Source organism: Cydia strobilella, chromosome 2 (genome assembly GCF_947568885.1).
Source record: "Cydia strobilella chromosome 2, ilCydStro3.1, whole genome shotgun sequence".
NCBI lineage: Eukaryota > Metazoa > Arthropoda > Insecta > Lepidoptera > Tortricidae > Cydia > Cydia strobilella.
Genome location: NC_086042.1, coordinates 14,437,171 through 14,460,586, shown reverse-complemented (window position 1 = coordinate 14,460,586; position 23,416 = coordinate 14,437,171). Strand labels below are relative to the sequence as shown.

Genomic DNA, 23,416 nt, shown 5'->3' with positions numbered 1-23,416 from the left:
AATGATGTGATTTGATAAAAGGCAAAATTGTATTTTGTCATCCACGTATTAATTTTTTTTTTAACAAAACTATTATCTAATTTTATTAGCCCAGTTGCAAAAAACTTTAGCTAAAAATTTCAACTGTATAGCTATCACGGTTCATGAGATACTGCCTGGTGACAGACGGACGGACGGGCAGCGGAGTCTTAGTAATAGGGTCCCGTTTTTACCCTTTGGGTACGTAACCTTAATAACAGAAATAGTAACTGCCAAAGTACCATTCAGCCAAACAATAAAAAAGTTTAAATTAATGAAATATGGTAGTTGGTCCCGTATGGTTTCGTGGTTGGTCTCATAGTAAAAGTTGCTCAGTATAATCCCAAAACCTCCCTGGCAACGGGAATGCACTTATTTTTTAGCCACTGTATAATAAAAAATAAATATTTACTTTATATCGTGTAACAATACTGTATGTACGTAATAAATATCTAATGGCAAATTAAAGTTTTTGAACATCCAAATTCTTTGGTGTGGACGTACTGGAATTAAAAAACTGGTTTTCACCGAAGCTTTACGGAAAACTAGTTTTAACTAGTGAAAACGTGTTTTCATTGAGGCGATCGATACCGAAAACTAGTTTTAACTACGCGACAACGCGTTTCCACCACAAACGATTTTACGGTAGGTAACATATTATACTCAACTTACACTCGTGTAAGATTTTTCTTTGTCTAACCTACTGATTGTTTATTCAATCAACGCAAAACCGCAAACACGAATAGCCAAAGTCAATTAGAGGGAGAAGAATAACATTTTCCTTTACCAATTATCTTGTTGGGAAGTACGGTTCGATCGGCAGTCAATAGCGAGAGAGGAACTAATAAGACAAATTAATCGGATGTTTCGATGCTGACGGAGCTCAAATAGCTCGATCGTACAGACTTGTGAACCTAGAACTATCATATCGAAGTACCTATATAAGCAAATACGTTCGTCACACGATACGATAGATTGAATGTGAGTCAATTCGTTCCATAAGGAAGCTTCGTTATTCCTAAACTCGATTATAGTGTAATATGATCACCATATCTACTTTTTCATTAAAATGTAATAACAATATTTTCTGGTATTCATGGACCAACTAAATATAATTATGGGAAAATGTTAGTTGGAGATGTGAAATATGTGAATATACAGGTGATTTCTGTAGAGCTGGCACGAATTGATTAAACGTAAGTAACGTGACTTCTGTCGTGTCATGACAAAAAGCTGTAAGTAGGTATCTGTAAACCCCATGTTTGTGAGAAATCGAATTTGAAGTTTCAAATCGTTTTTAGCAGACTTCAAAATTTCAAGAGGAGGAGGCTCTCAATTCGGTTGAATGTTTTTTTCTCAACCGGTTTAGAACATTTTTTTTGTTTGCCATATGTTTTACAGATTGGTCCGATTTTCACTCATCAAATTTATGTTATAGTTACATATATTTTTATATTTTCATCAACAACATTCCAGCATTTAGATAAAAAAAAAGTTATATTATGTTTATTAGTTACCTAATATAATTTGTTTAAAACAAATTTGTTTTACCTACACTATAGGACGATATTCATGAAAAAATCTGATTAAAAATCTGATTGCTTTCTTATATGTATAAGTTATATACCGTGAATTGAACCTGAACAATTTCAACCTTTATTTACACACATAATTATTTTAGTATGTCAGTGTCTTTTATAGTAGTAAAGCAACAAAAACTCGTGAATCTTCGGAATCGAGAACGATGGCTTTTTACCGTCAAAATCGGGTGAAAAATAATTGGCGGCAATATGAAACCATTATACAATGGAAAATCAGCAAAAAAGTCCACTCTTTCTTGGAAAACGTGTTTTTGCTTTAGAAAAATTTGATTAATATATGTTGTTTTTTTCCTCGCAAGTGTGTTGAAAAACGTCGTACGAAACGCGTGTGCATTGGTCATTACACACATCGGCTTTCTTATTGCGCGCTGGCTTACAGCTCGCACGCACAATATCGCCTCGTGTGTAATGACCAACGTAGCACACTTGTATCACAATGTAATTCTATTTGAATTGAACTCCTTTGTTAAACGTTTACTCCGTTAAAAGTAATACTAAAATTATTAATATATTTTTTCCAGGCTCACCCCGATACCTCCGAAGTAAAATACATCTATTATTATTAGGAATAAGTAGGTATCATTTTTCCTAAACTTTACTCCTGCAGCTGCACGTGAGAGCTGTCAAGATGAAGAGGGTTCCATGTGTGGAGCTAACTATAATACACTTTGAACAAATTACCAAGTTCGGCATATTCTACTAAATAAGATAGCAAGGAAATTCTTACTTTATAAGCCGGTAATAAAGTCTTATGGATTGCTTATTCCTGTGTATAATTTTCAAAGCCTAATTCTATAATTATTCACAAGGATATCATTATAAATGATATCATTATGATCCGTTTGATAAGGGTTAACAAATTGACACAAATTTATCAAGCATTATATCATTTTCTGTGTGATAATAATAGTGTTCATCATAAAACGTTTTAGCTTATAAGGAATAGAAAATATAACAAACGATAAAGTTAATATCAGACGTGCGTATTTTACTTGGTGAGCTTACAAAAGTATTCAAGACCTTTCAAAAAACTGAGAAGTGTGAAAAGTGACCGGGTGGTCATTTGGTAGGTATGTCAGTGCAGTTATTTGGTAGGTAAGTTTCTTGTGTACTAGAATTATACATATATGAAGTATCTGCTTAATAAACATAATATCGTAACCGGTCTCTATAAACCATAAAATATCGACGTTATGGTCGGGCGTTTACTGTTAAAGTTTGTAAAATAAATACGGTCTTCGGACGCCTTTATTATATTTTGTAGACTGAAGGGAAAGTTAAATAATACCAAGATTACTTTTAAATTTGATTCAAAGCGACAACAGGGGATGTTATTTACGATATCAATTTTGAGCTTTATTAAGTTTCAGTTGCTTCGGTTCAATTTGTTAATAGTAAGTTTGCTAATTTTACGGTGTTTGATCTGCGAAAACAGTGTCATCGATATTATTGGGAGGGGAAAAAGAAAAAGAAATTAATCATTAAAGTAGTTTTGAGTCTATTCATAAATAAATAAATAAACATATTTTGGATGCCACATTTAACTCCTGACATATAACAGAGAAAGTTATAAAATTAATATGTAGGTACTCTGGCAACGCCATTGTGAATATTTCATACATTTTCTAATTAATTTTAAGTTTATTTTTATTATCTCATACACACCACTCGAACGCACCTATTATATATTTATACCTGGCAACATATTTTCCTATTCCCCCACTCCCCTCATTCAACCGCCAGTGCCACCTAAACCTATCACCGCGCGCGAGCTTAAAAATTAGCTCATCTAAATAAACTCAAAATCATGTGAAAAAGTACTCCATGGACATCAGTGCCGCCCTGTGAATTGTGAACTGAATAAAGTTTGATTGTGCCGAAAGAAGAAACTCAAAACTGGAGTCGGCAGGTTATCAAGTGTCGAAGGTTGGTTTTCCCGTCCTCTCCAAGTGTTGGTCCTTATCGATCCTGATCCTTCCTATATCAATATATCATTATTTCATACATATTTACAGTAATCACACACTCAAAAGTATAATTTATACGTATATTTGTTAAAAACGCACAACGTGCCGTCATACTTTAATTGGTTCACATCACGCTTATTTCATCTCATTTCGCAACTAATTATTAATAAATACCAGTTATTTTACTCATTCTATAAGATTAAAAGCATATTTTTGGTAGATCGCGCATATTTCGTAAAATCAATTGTAAAAATTTGTTCGCCGCTCGCGCGATTTATCTACCTACCAACCCGCCATATTTGTAGTTAAACTCGCCCGCAAAATTCGTCAACCTCGTCGCTTTGATTTTGTTTTACTTATATACAACACTCTCATTTTATAACTTTACGCAAATTACGCATACTTACCTTATTATTAACTGACTCATTACAAAATGAAAGACGACGAAGAAGTGATGATTACCTTTTTAGAACATAAAAAACAATTTCTGTTTCAAATAATTCAAGAAGTTTATAATTTAAGCTTGAGGGTTTCCGATGATGTCACTCGCACGCAGTTTTTAGCGAGGACTCAATCCGCTGATAAAACGCGTTCAGATTATATTGAAACCGTAGATAAACTTATAATTGAACAACTCAAAGTAAATCCTGAGGCTCAGCCGAGTTATAGTATTTTAAATACATTCGATGAGTTATATTGTTACGTTAAACAAAAAGAAACTATTTTGAAGCAAGAGCTTGAGGACCAAAAGAAAAATAATAACTTTAATACGAAGTTACCCCCTCTTCAACTCATAGGTTTTGATGGTACTCCTACTAAGTGGCCAGTATTCTATGAAAATTTCCGCAGTGTCATACACGCTAATACTCGCCTAACAAATGCTGAAAAGGTCCAGTACCTAATAGGCTGTCTCTCCGGCAAAGCACTCAATGTTTGTTCCGGAATAACCGCTACCTCTGAAAACTATGACATCATATGGCAAGCTCTTCTAGCAAAATACCAAGATACTAGGGTACAGGCTGCTGTCTATCTAGATCAAATGTTACAACAAAAGACTGGGCAGTCAGTCGATAATATACTTGATAACTTTTGTTCCGCTGAAGCGGCATTACAGCGCTTGAAAATTGATAACTTATCAGATTTCATCCTAACTCATATTGCCTTAAGTAAGTTGGACAAATCTATGATTGACCTGTTCGAACAAGCTCATAGACATATCGACATTCCTAAATTTAGTGATTTAAAGAAATTTCTAACCGAACAGAGTAAACTCCAAGTACTTCACGCACCGTCTCGCTCTCACACGCAAATTTATAATAATAATTCTCGCACTCAATCATTCAGTACTAACAAACCCGCAACGCAAACTAATAAAATAAAAACATTCTGTACTCAAGTTACAAATCCGCAACCTCAAACTTACAGCAAGTTTAACAACTCTGACATTCTCAGTCTCACTCAATCTCGCTCATGCAAAGTGTGTAAATCTCAACTCTCTCACCCGCTATTTAAATGTGAATATTTCTTACAACAAAATACTCAAACGCGCAACGACATAGTTCGTCAACACACATTTTGCATAAACTGTTTAGGTTTTCATCATATTAGTACATGTAAATCAACAAATAGGTGTTCGATTTGCAATAAGAAACATCATTCTTTGTTACATTACGAGACCCAGTCGAATACAACGCATTCCTTGCAATCAGCTGATTCAAATATAAACAATAATAACAACTCGGCTGGCACGAGCGCTGCTCCAGCGCTGCGTCCAAGCAGTAGTAGCACATCGAATCTTCCGTCTCTGTCCCACCCGCCGCGTCAGCCGCGCTCGCCTACGGCGACTGCAGCCCGCACGAACGGCGGCCAGACAAACGATAACCTCGCGCTTTCTGTTACAATTCCCGCTCGAAATTTAAATAGTGACACTTTAGTTTTATGCCCGACTGCGTCTGTTAACGTTTATAGTAATAATCAAACGCATCGCCTCCGTGTATTCTTGGATACGGGAGCGGCTACTAATTTCATAACAAAGGCTTGCTGTGAACGCTTAAATTTAAAAGTTACTCCCGCACCCGCTATTATTAATGGCATAGGAAAAATACAAGACCGCGCGTTTGGAATAACGCAACTTACAATACACTCTCGATTCGACTCACGCTGTTCCTATACCGTTTGTTGCCGCGTTATGAATGAAATTACGGACATTTTACCTAGCGCCGAGCTAGAAATCACGCAATTAGACCATCTTCAAGGTTTGCCGATGGCCGATGATGAATATTACTTACCGGGTGAGATAGATTGTTTGATAGGTAATGAATTATTCCCCACGTTACTCGGACCAGGTAAGGTGACCTCGCCGACTTCCTCGGTTGTAGGTATCGAAACTACTCTCGGATATATCGCCGGAGGAAGGGCGCATTGTTTTCCTCATTCGCTCGAAAATAAAACTCGCTCTTTAAACGCTCACAATTTGGAAAAGACTTTCTTTTGCCAAACTGAAGATTTTGCTCTCGATCAATTAACGCAACGCTTTTGGGAAATCGAAAATGTCCCAGAAAAAACCCATTTTAGTCCAGATGACGAAGCATGTGAAAAACATTTTCAGTCAACTTATACGCGCGAGGACGACGGTACCTATACCGTTGCTCTTCCGTTCAAACACTCACCTGCCGAATTAGGATCATCTTATTCTGCAGCGAAGCACCGCTTATTAAATTTAGAAAAGAAACTCGACTCAACTGGATTACGATCCGATTATAACGCAACTATCCAAACTTACATAGATCAAGGTTATTTAATAAAGGTTCCGAATAATTTTCAAAACACTGATTCTTATTACATACCGCATAGGGCCGTTTATCGTCCCGACAAAGAAACTTCAAAGACGCGTATCGTACTGAACGCTGGTTGTAAAACCACCTCAGGAAAATCCCTTAATGATTTACTTTACGTAGGTCCAGTTCTACAGAATAATATTTTCGAATTGCTTTTAAATCTCCGCATGTTTTCAATTGCAATTTCCGCAGATATCGAAAAAATGTATTTTCAAGTGAAACTTTCTCCTGATCATCACTCATTCCAAAGAATTTTATTTAGGTTTGACACTAATTCACCGATCGAAATATATCAATTTAATCGAGTCTGTTTCGGTGTTTCTAGTTCACCCTATTTAGCTTTGCGCGTCGTGCGACAACTTGCCGCAGATAGCCGTGATTCATTCCCGCTCGCCGCTTATGAAGCCGAAAACCATATGTACGTTGACGATTACGTTAGTTCAGTTGATAACGTGGATACGGCAGAAAAAATATATAAAGAGATGACCGCTATGTTCAAATCGGGAGGTTTCAACTTAGTTAAATGGATTTCAAATGATACTCAACTCATGTCGCGCGTCCCATCCGCTCAGAAAAGCCCTCTTGCAGTCAAATTTGATGATGATTCCAACGCTGATACTAAAATCGTAGGTATGCAATGGCAGCCTACGGATGATCAATTTCACTTTAAAACAAACATAGATTTTCCAGAAACTTGTACTAAACGCTCGATTCTGTCTGTCACCGCGCGCTTGTTCGACCCGCTAGGTCTAATTAGCCCGGTTGTAGCTTATATGAAATTACTCATTCAAGAATGTTTTAAACTTCAACTCGATTGGGATGATGAAGTGCCCGACTTCATTGTCTCCAAATGGAAACAATTCCACCAGGAACTTCCGCATTTATCAGAAATTAAAATACCGCGCCATATTGGCATCACGTCCAAAAATAGAATAACTTTAATCGGATTCGCCGACGCTAGCCAGCAGTGCTATGGTGCTGCGATCTATGTACGCGTAGACTCAGATGAAAACTCAACCGCAAATTCAGTAGAATTACTCACCGCTAAATCAAAAGTTTCCAACTCTAATAAAACCCTCACTCGCTTAGAGCTCTGCGCTGCCGTATTACTCGCAAAATTAATAAATTCCGTTCGCGATGTCCTAAGTAAACGATGCACTATAAATAAAATATACGCTTTTTCAGACGCCACTGTAACACTCACATGGATTCATTCGCCCGCTTATAAATTTCAAACATTTGTAGCTAATCGTATCGCTCAAATAAATGAATACTTACCCGCTTCCCACTGGTTCCACGTTCGTGGCGTAGAGAACCCTGCAGATATTGTATCGCGACCTGTAACGCCAATAGGAATAATAAATAACTCACTCTGGTTCCACGGCCCGCAATGGTTATCCGCTCCGATTAATACCTGGCCTGTAAAGGAATTTAAAATAAATCATAATAAACAAGATGATTTACAAGAAATTAAAGTTACTTCGCTTCCCGCGCAAACTGTATTACCTACGGTCGAACCTACGCACCCAATTCATGACCTCGCTGTAAGATGTTCGACGTGGATTAAACTCATTCGCTCACTCGTATACGCATTTCGCTTTTCAAAATTACTTCACTCTCAAGGTTCCATAACTCCAAATGACTTAGAATATGCAGAATACCGCGTGCTACGCTACGAGCAAGCAACACATTTCTCTCGCGAGCTTAATGCTATTCAAAATAACAAACTAATTCCTAGTAAATCAGTTTTAAAACTGCATCCATTTATTGACGACCAGGGTCTCCTAAGAGTAGGAGGTAGACTAACTCATTCTCAATTAGGTTTCGATCAAAAACATCAAATACTATTGTCTGCAAAAAGTAGAATAGTATCGCTTTTAGTAGATTATTATCACTCGTCGAACCTGCACACTGGTCCCGCCTTAGTACTAGCATTAATTAGACAAAAATATTGGATTTTATCTGCTCGAAATTTAATTCGCCAAAGAGTACACAAATGCAACTCCTGTTTCAAACTCAAACCATTATCTACTCAGCCACCGATGGGTGACCTCCCCGCTATACGCGTCTCTCAAGTCAAGGCATTCGTACACACAGCTGTCGATTACGGCGGACCATTCTATATTACTCATATACGCCGCCGCGGAGTTAAAAGCCATAAGGCTTATATCTGTCTGTTTGTTTGCTTAACAACAAAAGCCATTCATTTAGAATTGGTCTCCGATCTAAGCACGGACTTATTTCTTGCCGCTTTCAAACGTTTCATTTCACGCAGAGGTCCTGTTTCAATTTTATATAGTGACGGAGGTACAAATTTCATTGGTGCGAAAAACAAATTAAACGAAATTTACCCGCTAATACAGTCCACTGATTATAACAACTATTTGAGTAATTACCTTGCTCAACACAAGATTCAATTTAAACACAGTCCACCTTATGGACCGCATTTTAACGGATTGAGTGAAACTAATATCAAGTCAGTCAAAACTCACTTATACAAATCTATAGGGAATCAAATTTTAACCTACGAAGAATTTAATTCTATTTTGGTTCAAATTGAGGGGCTTCTTAACGGTCGTCCAATTTGCGTCCTATCATCGGATCCTTCCGATCCGACCGCGTTATCTCCAAGTCATTTCTTAAATATTACTCCACTTAAATTTTTACCCGCTGAGAAAATTGACAGTAATATTTCAAATAATATGTTAACTCGCTATCAGCTCCTAAATAAAATTGTTCAAAGTTATTGGAACCGTTTCAGCACGGAATATCTCACTTCTCTTCAACAACGCGATAAATGGAATTCACCTTCCAAACCTGTGAGTGTGGGAACAGTTGTTGTCATTAAAGATGATCACTCTCATCCTATGTTCTGGCCTCTCGCTGTTGTCTCAGAGGTTTTCCCAGGAAAAGATAATGTAATTCGCGTCGCAAAAGTAACTACTTCTTCAGGAACTTATGTCCGTCCTGTAACTCGGCTCTGCCCGCTACCTACGCAATAGTTAAGTTTAGTATAGTACAAACTTAGTTTAAAAAGGAAAATAATCCTTAGTATTAGTACCTAGATTAATTCTTTACTCTTAACGCAATGTAGAGGAAACCTCTAGGCGCCCCGAAGTTGGCAACGCCATTGTGAATATTTCATACATTTTCTAATTAATTTTAAGTTTATTTTTATTATCTCATACACACCACTCGAACGCACCTATTATATATTTATACCTGGCAACATATTTTCCTATTCCCCCACTCCCCTCATTCAACCGCCAGTGCCACCTAAACCTATCACCGCGCGCGAGCTTAAAAATTAGCTCATCTAAATAAACTCAAAATCATGTGAAAAAGTACTCCATGGACATCAGTGCCGCCCTGTGAATTGTGAACTGAATAAAGTTTGATTGTGCCGAAAGAAGAAACTCAAAACTGGAGTCGGCAGGTTATCAAGTGTCGAAGGTTGGTTTTCCCGTCCTCTCCATACTCTATGTTTCTTTTTCTCTAAGGCATTGTCTAATCTAAGGCATCGTATAGCTCTAAAACAGATTTAATGGTTAATCTGTTTTAATCATTAACCGATGTTGATTAATTTGATCCTCAAGATGACTTCAACGAAAACGTTCTTAACTATGTTAGGTGAAACGAGTGTAGCATTATGTATACATATAAGGATAGTCAGCTCTTGTCTATTTAAAGCTAGGTTTGAGCAAAATCAACAGGTCTGATTTAGGTACGAATGGACAAGTTTCATGGAATGTTCAGGGTAAGTACTATTGGGTGCTTATCGAATAGATTTTTTAGGCAACAAACAGTCATTAGTCTAAAATTAGTATTAGGCAAAAATTGATGTAATAATAAGCAATGTGTAAATATACCTAGAGTTAGTGTAGGAGCAGTAAGCGGAAAACAAAGTTATCACTAATTAACAAACTTATCATTAGCTTGAGTGTATCTATATTCACTCATCCATGTATATGTATGCACGGGCAGGTTGCTTACTCGTACATACATCCACACGGGGTACACAAATAATGTTATAAATTATTTATGCATAAGTTTTATACCTATTACAATGTTAAATTATAGAAGTTGTTACAAAAGTTGAATTATACCTACTTAAATAAACAGTTTGTTATTGTTTACAATTTCGATTTAAAGTGAGTAATAATTTGTTTTTTAAAACTTTCACAGGTTTTATACGAAAAAAGATTAATGTTGAGAAATTTCCTTTGTACAACACGTTCTATCCTATTGATATGACACCTAAATAAAGGGTTCCAAATGATACACGCAAAATCTAGGATTGATCTGACTAAACTGTAGTATAATAATTATCACGTATGTCATTTCGTGTTGAAAAGTCTTACAAACCCTTAATATAAAACCAAGTTGTTTGTAAGCCCTTTGAACAACGATATCATTATGATAATGATTAACTAACCAGTGGTTCTTGATAAGGTATTATGGTTTTCAATCATCGGAAGGCGCTGCAGACCTTTTGTTGGGGGATTTTAAATGTAATGCTACCATATTAAATAAGTTTTTTGCAAAACATTTCATTCTTGATCAAGTCCGAGGTTAACCTATACCGTGCTGCACTTGAGTGAGGGGGCAGATGGATGAAGCCTCACTCGACGGTGTAGTAAATGAAAGTCAGGTACCAGGGACGACGAGGGTATTTATTTGTAGGAAATAAAAGGGGAAAGCTCGTAAGGTTTAGGTATTTACATGAGTAGATGAGTCATATGAATGAAGAAGAAGATGACAGATCGAAGATCCTTCCAGACATACATCCCCTGTCGTAATCACACAGTTATTCGTCTCTAACAAAGTTAAAGTCCTCGCTACGACCTAAGGCTTGTTTAGAGAAGGGAGTAATCAGCTGCTCCACTAGAAAGTCAGTTGCCGTTTTAATAAAGCTTCATTTAATATAAATTATAAGTACTTATCGATCTTCTTCGTTGGCCGCCTCAGCACGTGTCCTCTGCTGGTGGTGACGTCCACGACTCGTACCACGCCGTCCTTGCCCGGATACGTCTGCTTCACTATTCCGCGTGGCCATATGTTGCGGGGGAGGTTGGAGTCGCATATTATTACGACATCGCCGACGGCCGGGGTGACTCCTGCGCCGTGGGGCTCCCGCCGGTGTTGGAGTAGCGGCGTGTACTCGCGAACCCAGCGCTGCCAGAAGGTGTCGGCCAGCTGCTGGGCGCGCCTCCAGTGTTGTCGCGCGTTCATGTCGCTCTCTTCGAAGGTGCCGGGAGCCGGGGTGTAGCAGTCCGGCCCGAGCAGGATCATGTTCGGAGTCAGTGCCGGCGGGTCTTCTGGATTCACCGCTACGTAGGTTATGGGCCTCGAGTTGACCGTCGCCTCCGCCTCCGCCAGTAGGGTTTGTAGAGTCTCGTCGCTCGGGTATTTTTCATGTAGTGTGGCCTTCATAGCTTCTTTCACCGTGCGCACCATACGTTCCCACACGCCCGCCATGAAGGGTGCGGCGGGGGGTAGGAAACGCCAGTTTATGCGGCGCGCGTGGGCGGCGTCTCTCATGGCTTCCGTCAACTCGCGGTTGGCTCCTCTGAAGGCGGTCCCGTTGTCACTCCACAGCTCTGTAGGGCACCCGCGCCGGGCAATGAAACGGCGTAGTGCGTTGATGGCCGAGTCCGTGCTTAGTGAGGCTACCATTTCTAGGTGTACGGCCCTCGACGTCATACATGTGAACAGCGCGACGTACCTTTTTTCTCTGTGACGTCCCACTGTGACTTCTTGCGGCCCATAGTAGTCTAGACCCGTGTAGGTGAAGGGCCTCACATGATGCGCCAGGCGTGCCGCCGGTAGGTCACCAGTGGCCGGGGCCGCGGGCTTCGCACGACGTAGTCGACATCTCGGACACTGAGCGATCACTTGTTTCACTGTCGGCCTTATTTTCACTATGTGCACTCGCTGTCGCAACTCGTTCACCACTATTTCCGTACCGCCATGATGTAATTGTTCATGCACATGAGAAACATACAATTTCGTGTAGTGATGCTTCCCATATAGCACTACTGGTTGCACTGTCTCTTCTTGTATGTTGCCGGCTGCTGCTATTCTTCCCCGTAGTCGTATGATACAGTCCTCGTCCATATAAACACTCAGCTTGGCCAGTCGGTCGTCCTTGTCGGGCGCACGGCCGCTCGCTATTCGCCTTCTCTCTTTCTCGTAGCTATCTTCTTGTGAGGCGCGTATTAGTAACTTTTCGGCGGCGTTTAGGCATTTGGCTTCTAGCGTTAAGTATTTCTTCTCTTCTTGGGGTTGGGTAGCTGCACTCTTGGCGGGCACGCGCGTGTGTTGCGTGCGTTTGTTCCATGCGCCGTCTTGTTCCGCGTTCGCTCGTGTCCGCTTGCGTTTCGCCGCCGCGATAAGTTGTGTCGCGGGCGGGGCGGGCGCGCGGGGTTGGGGGCGCACTAGGTCGATGAACTGTAGCACGCGCGCGGTCGCTCGCAGCAGCCGCATCCATTTTGAGAAGCGTTCGATCTCGGGTATAGCTGCGTGTTTATCTTGTGTAGGGACGGCGATCGCAGCGCACGTCTCTTTTTCTTCGCCGGTCGCGGGAACTTCGACCTTATTCTCGTGGGGCCAAGTCTCTTTTTGTTCATAGAGAAAGGGCGGGCCGGTGAACCATCTATGTTGCGAGTCGAAATCTGCCGGGGTGGCGCGGGTCGCGTCGTCGGCCACGTTGTGTGCTGTCGGTACCCATCTCCACTCGTTTTTCTTAGTGCAGTCTTCTATTTCGGCGAGTCTGTGTGCCACGAACGTCTTGAATGTGCGGGGCTCGGCGCGTATCCATGCCAGCGCCGTGCGAGAGTCACTCCAATAAGTTTTCGAAGTGATTTCGAAATCGTGTTCTTCGACGACTGTTTTTGCTAGCCGTACGCCTAGGACGGCCGCCTGTAGCTCCAATCTAGGAATGGAGACCGGTTTCCTGGGTGTGACTCGACTTTTTGCGGCGGCTAGGGCTATCTTGACTGAGCCGTCGGCTCGCGTCATTCTCCAATACACTGCGGCGGAGTAGGCTTCTTCACTGGCGTCGACGAAAGTATGCAGCTCACGAATTAATAAACTAGTGGATGTGAAATGACTCCTATTTAGTATGAAAACCAGTGTCGCTAAACTCACACATTCATAGCCACGTTAAAATACGTCACACACTTACAAAATTGCTCTGATTCGTAGCAACTTTCCATACCAAAAAGTTATTACCGGTGGACATTTCTCGAACGAATATCAACTGTAGGCTACATGATTGACGGTTTAAATTATAATGTCAAAGCTATATGACATACGACTCTTTCATTATCTCATTCATCTCACAAAAGCTCGCTCAACGTTCACCTAATACAACTACTCAACACCAGATGGCGTTATTTTATAGTTTTAAAATCACTTACTTATTACAGGCGAGAAAAGGGCTAAAAAACCAGTATAAGTAAGGTCTAATTACGCATGGTTTGTTACGGATCTCACGGTCACGTTACACTGGTGTTTTCGAGATCTCTACACGCCTGCGAGTAGCTAACCGTTGGAACATCGTTCCATTCGATATAGGGAGGGGACAGTGTAATCGGAGTGTTTTATCGATATTTGTGTGTTCAGTTAGGTATTGATATTTTATTACCGTATGTACACATACACATATACACATTTAGATGATACTTTATTTATGATTATAATATAGGTAGTGATAATCGTGATTGTATGAAAAATAATATGTAGTACAGTACAACAAATATCTAACTAGAAATTTGTTTCTTATTAATTGACCAACTAGGTTGTTAATGTGAACATTAAATATATCTTAAAGTCAAACAGATAAAATCATAGTTCTTTAAAGGTCTATTAACTCGGTATTGCTGTTATTTTGTGATCACAAATCTGCAATTACTTACATAGGTAAGTATTCGTCTTTAACAATATATTTACTTGTAGCAGCATTTAAGGCCAATCTAGACGGGACAACCTGATTAAATTGTCAAATTAATTGTATGGTGTGAAAGCATACATGAAACTGGCTCATCGATCCCACTTGATTTGATTGTAAGATTGTGACCTATCAAATCAGGAAGGGGGGCGGCAAAATTCCAATATTTCACGCTAGTTTGCGTGGTACGGAACACTTTTTATTAATTAAGTGAGCCCGAATGTCACTAATAATTACTAAATTAGTAACTAAGTTTTAGGCGTGTGGACGCTAGATGAGATGTATGGCAATTTTATCCCCAGAAATCTTTCTCTAAGAAATGCTCCTAGCAAATGGTGCTATATTTTTGCGGAAACTAATTTTCTTGCCCAGTAGCATTGACCCATTTATTTTTAATATCGGCATCTTGTGGTAACCTACAATAATTAATAATAAAGAAATAGAAAATATAAAACGTTTATTCATGGCACATTGCATGCATTGTACGCATAAGTGCATTAAGTACCTAGTCTAATTATATTAACGATGAAAATATGATAGGTGTAAAAAACAAAAACTTATATAAAGGAATACGAAGGTTTGAAAGGTTGCCATGAAATGACCCCGACTTAACTTAGTGCTTGATGACCAGAGCTGCCATATTTACTAAGACATTGATTATCCCAAATAATAATTAGAAACGTGTCTAAAATAATAATTTATTACCGAACTACCAAACATCAAACTTGAAATATCGTAACTTTAACCTTATCGATATAAATATCGACATTGCGCAGCATCTGAGTAGCGAAGTTATTTGACATTTAGGATAGCGAATATTCCAGATAAACGTAAAGAATAGTGACAAAGGATTGTGAACTCTAAGTTCTAACTGATAAAATATAGATTTACTTAACGAACATTCGTAAATAATGCAATAGAAACAGATGTTTCGTATTTATCGGATTATATTTAAATAAATAACCACCGGTGATAGGAAATACCTCCACGTGAAAGATTTTTTAAACCGCTGTGATTTCTGCAGCTTAATACTGCACAATACGGCATTTTAAATTTAATTATCAATTTTTGTTAGACGAGCGTACGTACGACGTGAATGTCATTCGAGCATGAAGTTTACACAACAACTGAGCATAGTCTGTGCATAAAGTGAGTCGGTCGCTACTAACTGTCGGATAGACGGGAACGCCCACTTGCCATCTCCATCCTACTCCGTGATGCAGCTCGTGTGTGGCGGCGGGCGTAGTGTCGTAGCACCTAGGTATTTTTAGGGTACCTAGGTCTCGAAGTTGTCGTAGCCATTCGCTCCAGCGTTCGTGTAGCTGCTCTGGTATCGCCTCGTCCCAGCCTGTGCTATGTTGCCACGTGTCTTGCATGATTCGCTTGGCCGGCGTAGTGATTGGTGATATGAGGCCGAACGGGTCGAAAATTGACATGATGACACTGAGTGCTTCTCTCTTCGTCGGAGGCCGCAGGTCCTTGATTACTTCGGGCTGCGTTCTTCTTGTATTGAGGCGAAAGCGGATACTGTCCTCATTTGTGTTCCATAGCAGGCCGAGCGTTTTTTCTATCTCGCTCCCGCCGATAGGGACAGTATTTCCCTCTCGCTCTTCGCTGCCGACGACGTTACTTATTGCTTCTTTTTCGTTCGTGGCCCATCCTCGCAACTGGAACCCGGCTTTTTTGTGCACATAGTCGACGTCTCTTGTTACTTGTCTTGCCTCTTCTATTGTGTCGAAACTTTGTAGATAGTCGTCCATGTAGTGATTTCGTTCTATCGCTCGCGCGGCTTGCGGATACTGTGTCGCGTGTTCTTGTGCATTCCTATTTTTTATGTATAGGGCGGTGCACGGTGATGATGACGCGCCGAATATGACGGAAGTCATGCGGTACTCTTCTGGCTCTCCCTCGCGGCGATCGCCACTCCATAGGAAGCGGAGGGCGTCCCGGTCTTCTTCTCTTATTTTTATCTGCATGAACATTTCTTTCAGGTCGGCTGAGACTGCGATGCTATGTTGTCGAAACTTCATGATGACGCCGGGTAGCGATTGTAGGAAATCTGGGCCCGTATGTAGCATGTCGTTGAGGCTGCGACCGTGTGAGGTGGCCGCAGCATCGTGGACCAGTCTAATCTTCGGCTTCTCTGGATTGCAGACTGCGAAGTGAGGTAAGTACCACGTTCTGTCACTCGGGGGCGTTGTCGCGCGCTCGGCGTAGTTTGAGGTAAGTAGGTTGTTGACGCGTTCGTTATATTGTTGCTTCAGTTTGCGTCACGATCCAGCTTCCTCTCGAGCGTGTGCAGCCGCTTGAGTGCGTCGGTGCGATTGTTAGGTATCTTCTCTGTTTCGTTGCGCCACAGTAGCCTCGTCTCGAACCGGCCATTGGGTAGACGGCGGCTCTTTTCTTTTAGTATGCGTAGAGCTTGTTGTTCGGGATCACTACGGGGTCGCCTCGGCTCGATTGATAGAGACTCGAGGGCGAAATAATTCTTCATTGTTTCTTCTATGTTCTCGGTCGGCCCGGCACGAGTGAGATGTGCGCAGCAGTAGGCGATTGGCTTCGCTTTTGTGGTGCGACAGCCGTGAAGTACCCATCCTAGTAGGGTTCTCGACGCGACGAGTTGTCCGCGCCGGCCTTTTCTTATTTCTCGTGACACGATCAGGTCCCAGTTGTCCTGGCCGATGAGTATTTGTGGGGTTGCACCGCGGTAGGTTAACTTGTGCTTGATACCCCGGAGGTGCGCGCAGCCGTCTATTTCTTCCATGCCGATCGACTGTGTGGTGAAGCCGAGGCTGCCGACGGTGTGCGCGTTCGTTATGCGTTGTTCTTGGCTGTCGTGCTTATTCTTGATGAAGACCTCGACCCTCCTGCTCTGATTGTGCTCCATCTCTTTCCCGCCTACGCCTTGCACCCACATTGGTTCAGTGGGACCGTCTAGCCCGAGTGCGTCCGCCAGTGCCGAGTCGATGATTGTCACCGTGCTGCCTTCATCTAATAGGGCGAACGTGTCTAGTGTCGCTCGCGGGCCGCGCAGTGTTACTGGCACTATCTTCAGGTAGGCGCGGCTCGTTCGTGGTTGTGCGCAGGCGACTGTGTTCACTGCCGAGGCCACTATTTCTTCCGGTTTATGTTGTTGTGGTGGCTCGACTTGCGCAGCGGCGACTGATTGCGGCGTCTTCTCGTGATGTAGTAGGCGATGGTGTCTCATGGGGCAGCCCAGGTGGCCGCAGGGCTTCGCACGACACGCGAAGCGACGATGCTTGCTAGCGAGGCATCGGTAGCAAATGTTGTGTTTCTTCGCTACTTCCCAGCGCTCGTTCGTGTCAATTTTGATGAATTGTGGGCACGACGGCAGTTGGTGAGTAGCGTGTTCGCATAGTGGGCACGCTTGCTTCTCCTCTCTTGGCTTCTTAGTGTCGGCGGTAGCGGCGTACGTTCGCTCGCGCTTCTTTCTTGTGGTCCTCACTTCTTTATTCTCCGTCGTATTTTCAGGCGAAGCGTAAGGCGTGCACTTGTCGGCTTCGTTGTTTAGAAAGTCGGCAATCTTCTTAAGCTCGGGCGTATCTTCCCTCGTGGCCGCGTAGTCGTACCACTTGCTTCGAAGTATAGGCGTGAGTTTATCGACCATCGACCGCAGTAGCTCTGGATTGTAGAGGTACTGAGGCTTCTTCAATATCTCGATAGTCGTGACAGTGTTGGCGATCTTGCTGGCGAATATGCACAGGTCGCGCGGGCTGTCGGTGAGTCGCGGCAGTCCCTTCATCTTCTCCAGTTCGTTGACGAGCAATGCGTCTGGCCTTCCGTATCTTCTCTCTAGTGCTTTAATGATGTCCTCGGGGTGCGGCCGGCTGATGAGGAGGGCGCTAACGGCTTCCAAGGCTACTCCCTTGAGGCTTTTTCTTATACGGGCGACGTTTTCACTTGCTTCGCCGCAAGGGGCGGGGGCGGACTCGTTGTACGCGGCTTTAAATTGTAGCCACTCGTTGCATAGGCCACTGAATGTCGGCAGGTCTGGTATGTATTTTCTGTAGGACTTGCCGGCTTGGATGGCTTCTGTTAGGGCGGCGGTCAGCGATGACACGTCCATGGCGTGGGCGGCTCGAGGGGCCTCCGGCCGCGCGTGTTTTCTAGTGGCGCGCGGGGCCGGCACGTGTGCTTCCTCATGGGCGGGCTCTTCTTCTATCGCTGTTGGTTGTTCTGGGCGGCGGTTGAACCAATCGGCAATGCGTTGTGGAGCAAGGTCCTCTTCCTCTTCAGACTCTTCTCTTGACGAGGCCAGGTCGAGTCTCTGTTGTCTGATTCTTGCTAGTTCTGTTTCGGCTTGTACGCGCTTCAGCTCCAACTCGGCTAACTTCTCCTTGGCCTCTAACTCCGCGAGGAGTCTCTTGCTGGAGGCCTTGGATCGGTGTGACCGAGCGGGCTTAGCGGGAACTGGCGGCGGTGGCATTAACTCGACGGAATCACGCCCGACGAGTGTGGCGACGGTGCTAACTGCAGGCGTTGCTCTGATTCCCGACGTGTCGGCTGGGCCCCCATTCGTGCTGGTGCCGGCGATGCTGGCTTCTGTTGCAGCGCGCGTTCTTGTGGTGGTGCCCGTGCCTGACGTCTCGCCCGTGCCCGACGTCTCGCCTGTGCGTGACGTATCGCCTGTGCGTGACGTATCGCCTGTGCGTGACGTCTCTCCTGTACCAGATGTATCGCCGGTCTGGTCCGTGGCCTGTGTTTCATCCGACGAATTTTCTTCTCTGCCGTGGTTGCTTCTTGTTACTGCCATCTTGCTTCAGAGATCCGGCTTCGACGAGGACCAAACAATGTGAGTGTTAGGCCCTAATCTTGTTATCTTGAGATCTATCGTAGGGGTGTGGACTGTATAGGGTGCGGCATAGGCGGCAAGGATGGAGTAAAACAACTGGAGCTCTTCTTAAATCAGATGCAGGAGGGTCGAGGTCGGAGAGGTCTTCTTTTTCTTCTTAAGAGAGATGTTGCTTGCTTGGCTGCTCGATTCGTAATGGCTTCCTATGGCCGGCGCACCGCCTTTTATTCCCTCCATATTTAAAGACCTCGTCCCCCGCGCCGCACCGGCGCGGGCGTCTGCGCTTCGCGCATGCGCAGACCTCTCTTTCCTCGACTCTCCTACGTTTCTCTTTATTTATTAAAGTTATGTTATATATTAACAAATTACATGTTTTATTTATTTATCCTACCTATCTTATTATATTCTAGTCTATTATCACAATTTCTTATTAGAATAAGGTAGCGTATACTTTGCCCTATTTTCTTATACAGATCTACGTAATGAAACACAATGAGGAAAATTCTTTATTTGTTATAAGCCTATCTTAATTAAATTATATTGCAATCCTAACTTTACCTAATTGGAATTCTCTTATTGGATTCCTTTAAGAGGTTCAAAGTATGCTACTCATACTTTGTCCTGTTATGAAAACATACTAAATACAATTTATTTCTATACGTGACGCGACTTAAAATTATTACATGTTAAAATGACTCTAAGTTACAAAATACTATGCGCGTTGTGTACAAAAGGTATTATTGTCTAGTACATATTCACATGTTCTCATTGAAGTGCTTGCAACAGTTGCAACCATGCAACATGAGTAAACTAATAAATTATGTTTTGTTCGAGCCACTTGTTTTTTTTATTTAGTCTGTGAATACATTTCTATTAAATAACAAGAAATATAATTTTGTATATGTATGTTTTGCCTATATTATTCGTCCCACTACTGGGGACAGGCTTTCATGCACGTGAGGGGTCCCCACGCTCTGCGCTGTTGGCCCAAAGCGGGTGGGAACTTCACATACACCTTTTGAATTTCTTCACGGCTGTATGCAGGTTTACATGTAGGATGAATCTTCTCAAATGATGTTTACGCCTAAGACATGAGCGCGTGGCATGCGCTCAGACACAATGGCTGACCGCTTACTTAAAAGAAACAATGGCTTTTGTTTAACAGATAAGGGCATTCAATTGCGCAATTTAATGCGTATAGATGATACAGTTACATACAATTTTGGGCTTTCGGTTAGCCGTGCGGGCAGCCGCAGTGCGGCCAGCCGCCAAGTGCGTACCTTAGGCGTAAAAATCATTTCAGAAGATTTATACTATAATCACTATGTTTTCCTTCAGCGAATGCGTTCGTAAATATATTTGGAGAAGCCCATTGGTAGTTCAACAACACTTACAACTCAGAGTTAGCCCACCTACATTTATGACTACAAGTTTTAAATTTGCAGTAAGTAATAGGTATTTTGCGTTTTATACGTAAATACGCTTCTTAGTACAATACGAACATTATCTAGGTACTAAAAACAAGTATTTTACTTTATTAAGGGTCTAATTGAAATGCGTTTCTTGAAGGGGTACGAAATGTTTAAGACCCTAATAAACGAACCTTTTAATTAATACCTACCTACTATTGCTTTCAAAGTAATCGCCAACGCTTTTCTCCCAGACAAAGAAATTTTGATTATATTGGTGTCTAATATCTGGTTATATAATTTTAGGTTCTCGTTTATTTAATGTCAAAAATGAATAGACGCGTTTTTATTTTTAAATTACCTGACTGACGAAGATGGAGTAGGTTTTAAGAGTAAGTATAGGTAGGTAAGGTGCAGCGGGGCCATCCTGACTGCGGGAAATTTCAACTAATCGAAAAATCTTCCATGTTTTAAATTATTAACTACAGATAGCGAAAAAGCTTGTTCATAATTTCACCATAGATGGCTTTGATAGACCGAGTGCTCTCTGATCTACGCGGCTATTTTGTTTTCGGCAAAATTATTTCTGTGCACGTGCGACTTGGCATAGAGGTGAATACACCTTTTTTACTTATTATATACCTACAGTTAACTGTAAAACTGCATGGGCACATTATTAATGAAATTCTTTCATAGTGATCATGCACTTTTGCAGTTGGGTGTACCTACTTATCCTGTGCAAAAAAATGTTTATTACTTGCTGACATATATACACGGTATTTTACCAAATGGTCCAGTACGGGAAACTCAAACTGTGAGAGATAAATACCTATAGACTTTTTCGTGTGGATTCACGCGGCGGCTGGTTACAGAAGAAAGGAAACTGTTCAATGCAGTTAATACAGTACTGTTTTAAAATAGCCTCATACATACATTAGAATCGAATCCGGTCAGTCAAAAACACGAGTTCGTTTTTAATGGTAATTAACATTTAATGGAGCACAGTTTCACAGAAAAATACCGTCGAAGTTCTTTCCTTGCATCGAAGCCACGTTGGCCTAAGACGTTTTCTCTCTTGTAACATCGTTTCGTAGTTGGCCATGTTTTCCATCCGCGGCTTAGATATATATCAGTGAGAGTGTAGAAACATAAATTGACATGGGTTGGAATTAGATTTACATATTAAAAGACGCAAACAAAGTGGAGAAATAAAATTTTAAAGAAAAATGAAGGTTTACTCCTAAAAGACGGATTTCCAAAAATATTTAAGAATCCTTTTTCAAAATATTAGGCTTTAAATTGCAATATATATATATATAGTGTTAAATATACATTTTATACAATCTTAGTTTTATTCCTCAATAATAATAAATAATAAAATAAAATAAAATAAAAATCATTTATTTCAGGTCTTACAAACCCATATTTTAACACATTACAAAAATTACAAAAAGAAAAATAGAAAATAAAAAATGAAAAGTATAATATAACATTAATAAATCTATATTAACAATATATTAAATATCTTAAAAATCATTTGGTAACAAGTTTTTACTTCAGGAAACATATGCCTTTTCTATTGCTTACGAAAATAGGGCATAGCTAACCTAGCCCTGTCTTAAAAGGAATATACAGTTAAAAGCTATTTAGGTATTAGGATGAAAGTCCCAAATTCAAGATTTCCTAAGAACCCGACCCTTTGGATCCGTTTCAAATAATTAACGAATGACCGGTAATAAAACACGCTGCTTTCAATCTGACCTTTGTTTCTTGAAGTTTCAGACTCTAATTAAATTAGAAAATATTTCATTGTTCCTTGGGAATCATATTTGATTGGCGTGGAACCTTCGATATAGCGATTTTGGAATATTATTTTCACTTCCCGGGGCCAGGTCGATCTGTATAAGATTGTCCCCAAATATTTATTTTATTATTGATGGTTCATTAGCTTCCTTTTAAACTCTTTTTAATGTCCCACAAAAAAGATTACACAAAACAAGTTTGTTGGCTTTTCATTTTTATCCGTGCCCGCACTCGTGAATATGAAAATGCATTGGTTTTTGTACGTGTTTTTGAAAAAAATACATCAAAGCAGATTATCAACTTCATTTATATAAACAGCTGCATTTATAGAATATGAATTTATTACCTTCAATCGGGGCTGCTCAGTTCGTCGAAATGTATGAAAAATTTACATTACTTCGCACATTCACTTCGTACTCGAGTTTTTACACACTTTTATTTAGCTTCACTGCGTATAAATCTTGTAACTAAAGTTTGAACCACTTTCCGGTATCTGATTCAGTTGAAATTTGGAGTACTTTCGTAATCACTAGACTTATATTGACCGGGATATAGACCGTGATTACCTTTTGTATTATTTGTGAGCTCCCGATATTTCGACGCAGTAGTTCTATATCCCGGTCAATATAAGTCTAGTGAAACTAACCGTGAATCATTCAAAACTCTACTTTCGTAATTCCGGTGACAATGCAATAATATGCTAACATGGAGGTGTTCTGATGATGCAGCCGGTAGGTAGCCAAAGGAACTCCTCGATGGAAAAACACAAACACATAAAGTTTAGGCTCATTATAAAGGTCTTAAGAAGTACTCGATGGACATGCAAACGAGTACAGTCAGCAATAAAAGTGTGTCTCTCAAAAATATTTTTTTGACAGTTAAGTAACTGACATACTGCGTTGGGCCCTCGTCACCGCCGGAGCGCCTATAGCGCGTAACGATGGGAAGAGGCCAGATGGCATGACCCTGATTCCCTGGAGGCTGGGTTGACCCCTCGTCTGGAATCTTCCAGGGACA

General features: G+C 41.2%; 1 protein-coding gene across 1 annotated transcript; it reads right to left on the bottom strand.

Moving 5' to 3' along the window:
- Window positions 1–11,352: 11,352 nt before the first annotated feature.
- On the bottom strand, window positions 11,353–19,148 carry LOC134749513 (uncharacterized). The gene is made up of 3 exons (XM_063684459.1): window positions 16,649–19,148; window positions 15,572–16,529; window positions 11,353–13,477 (listed from the first exon to the last, which is right to left on the bottom strand). The coding sequence occupies exons 1-3, from the start codon at window positions 19,146–19,148 to the stop codon at window positions 11,353–11,355; spliced, it is 5,583 nt and encodes a 1,860-aa protein (XP_063540529.1).
- Window positions 19,149–23,416: the final 4,268 nt, after the last annotated feature.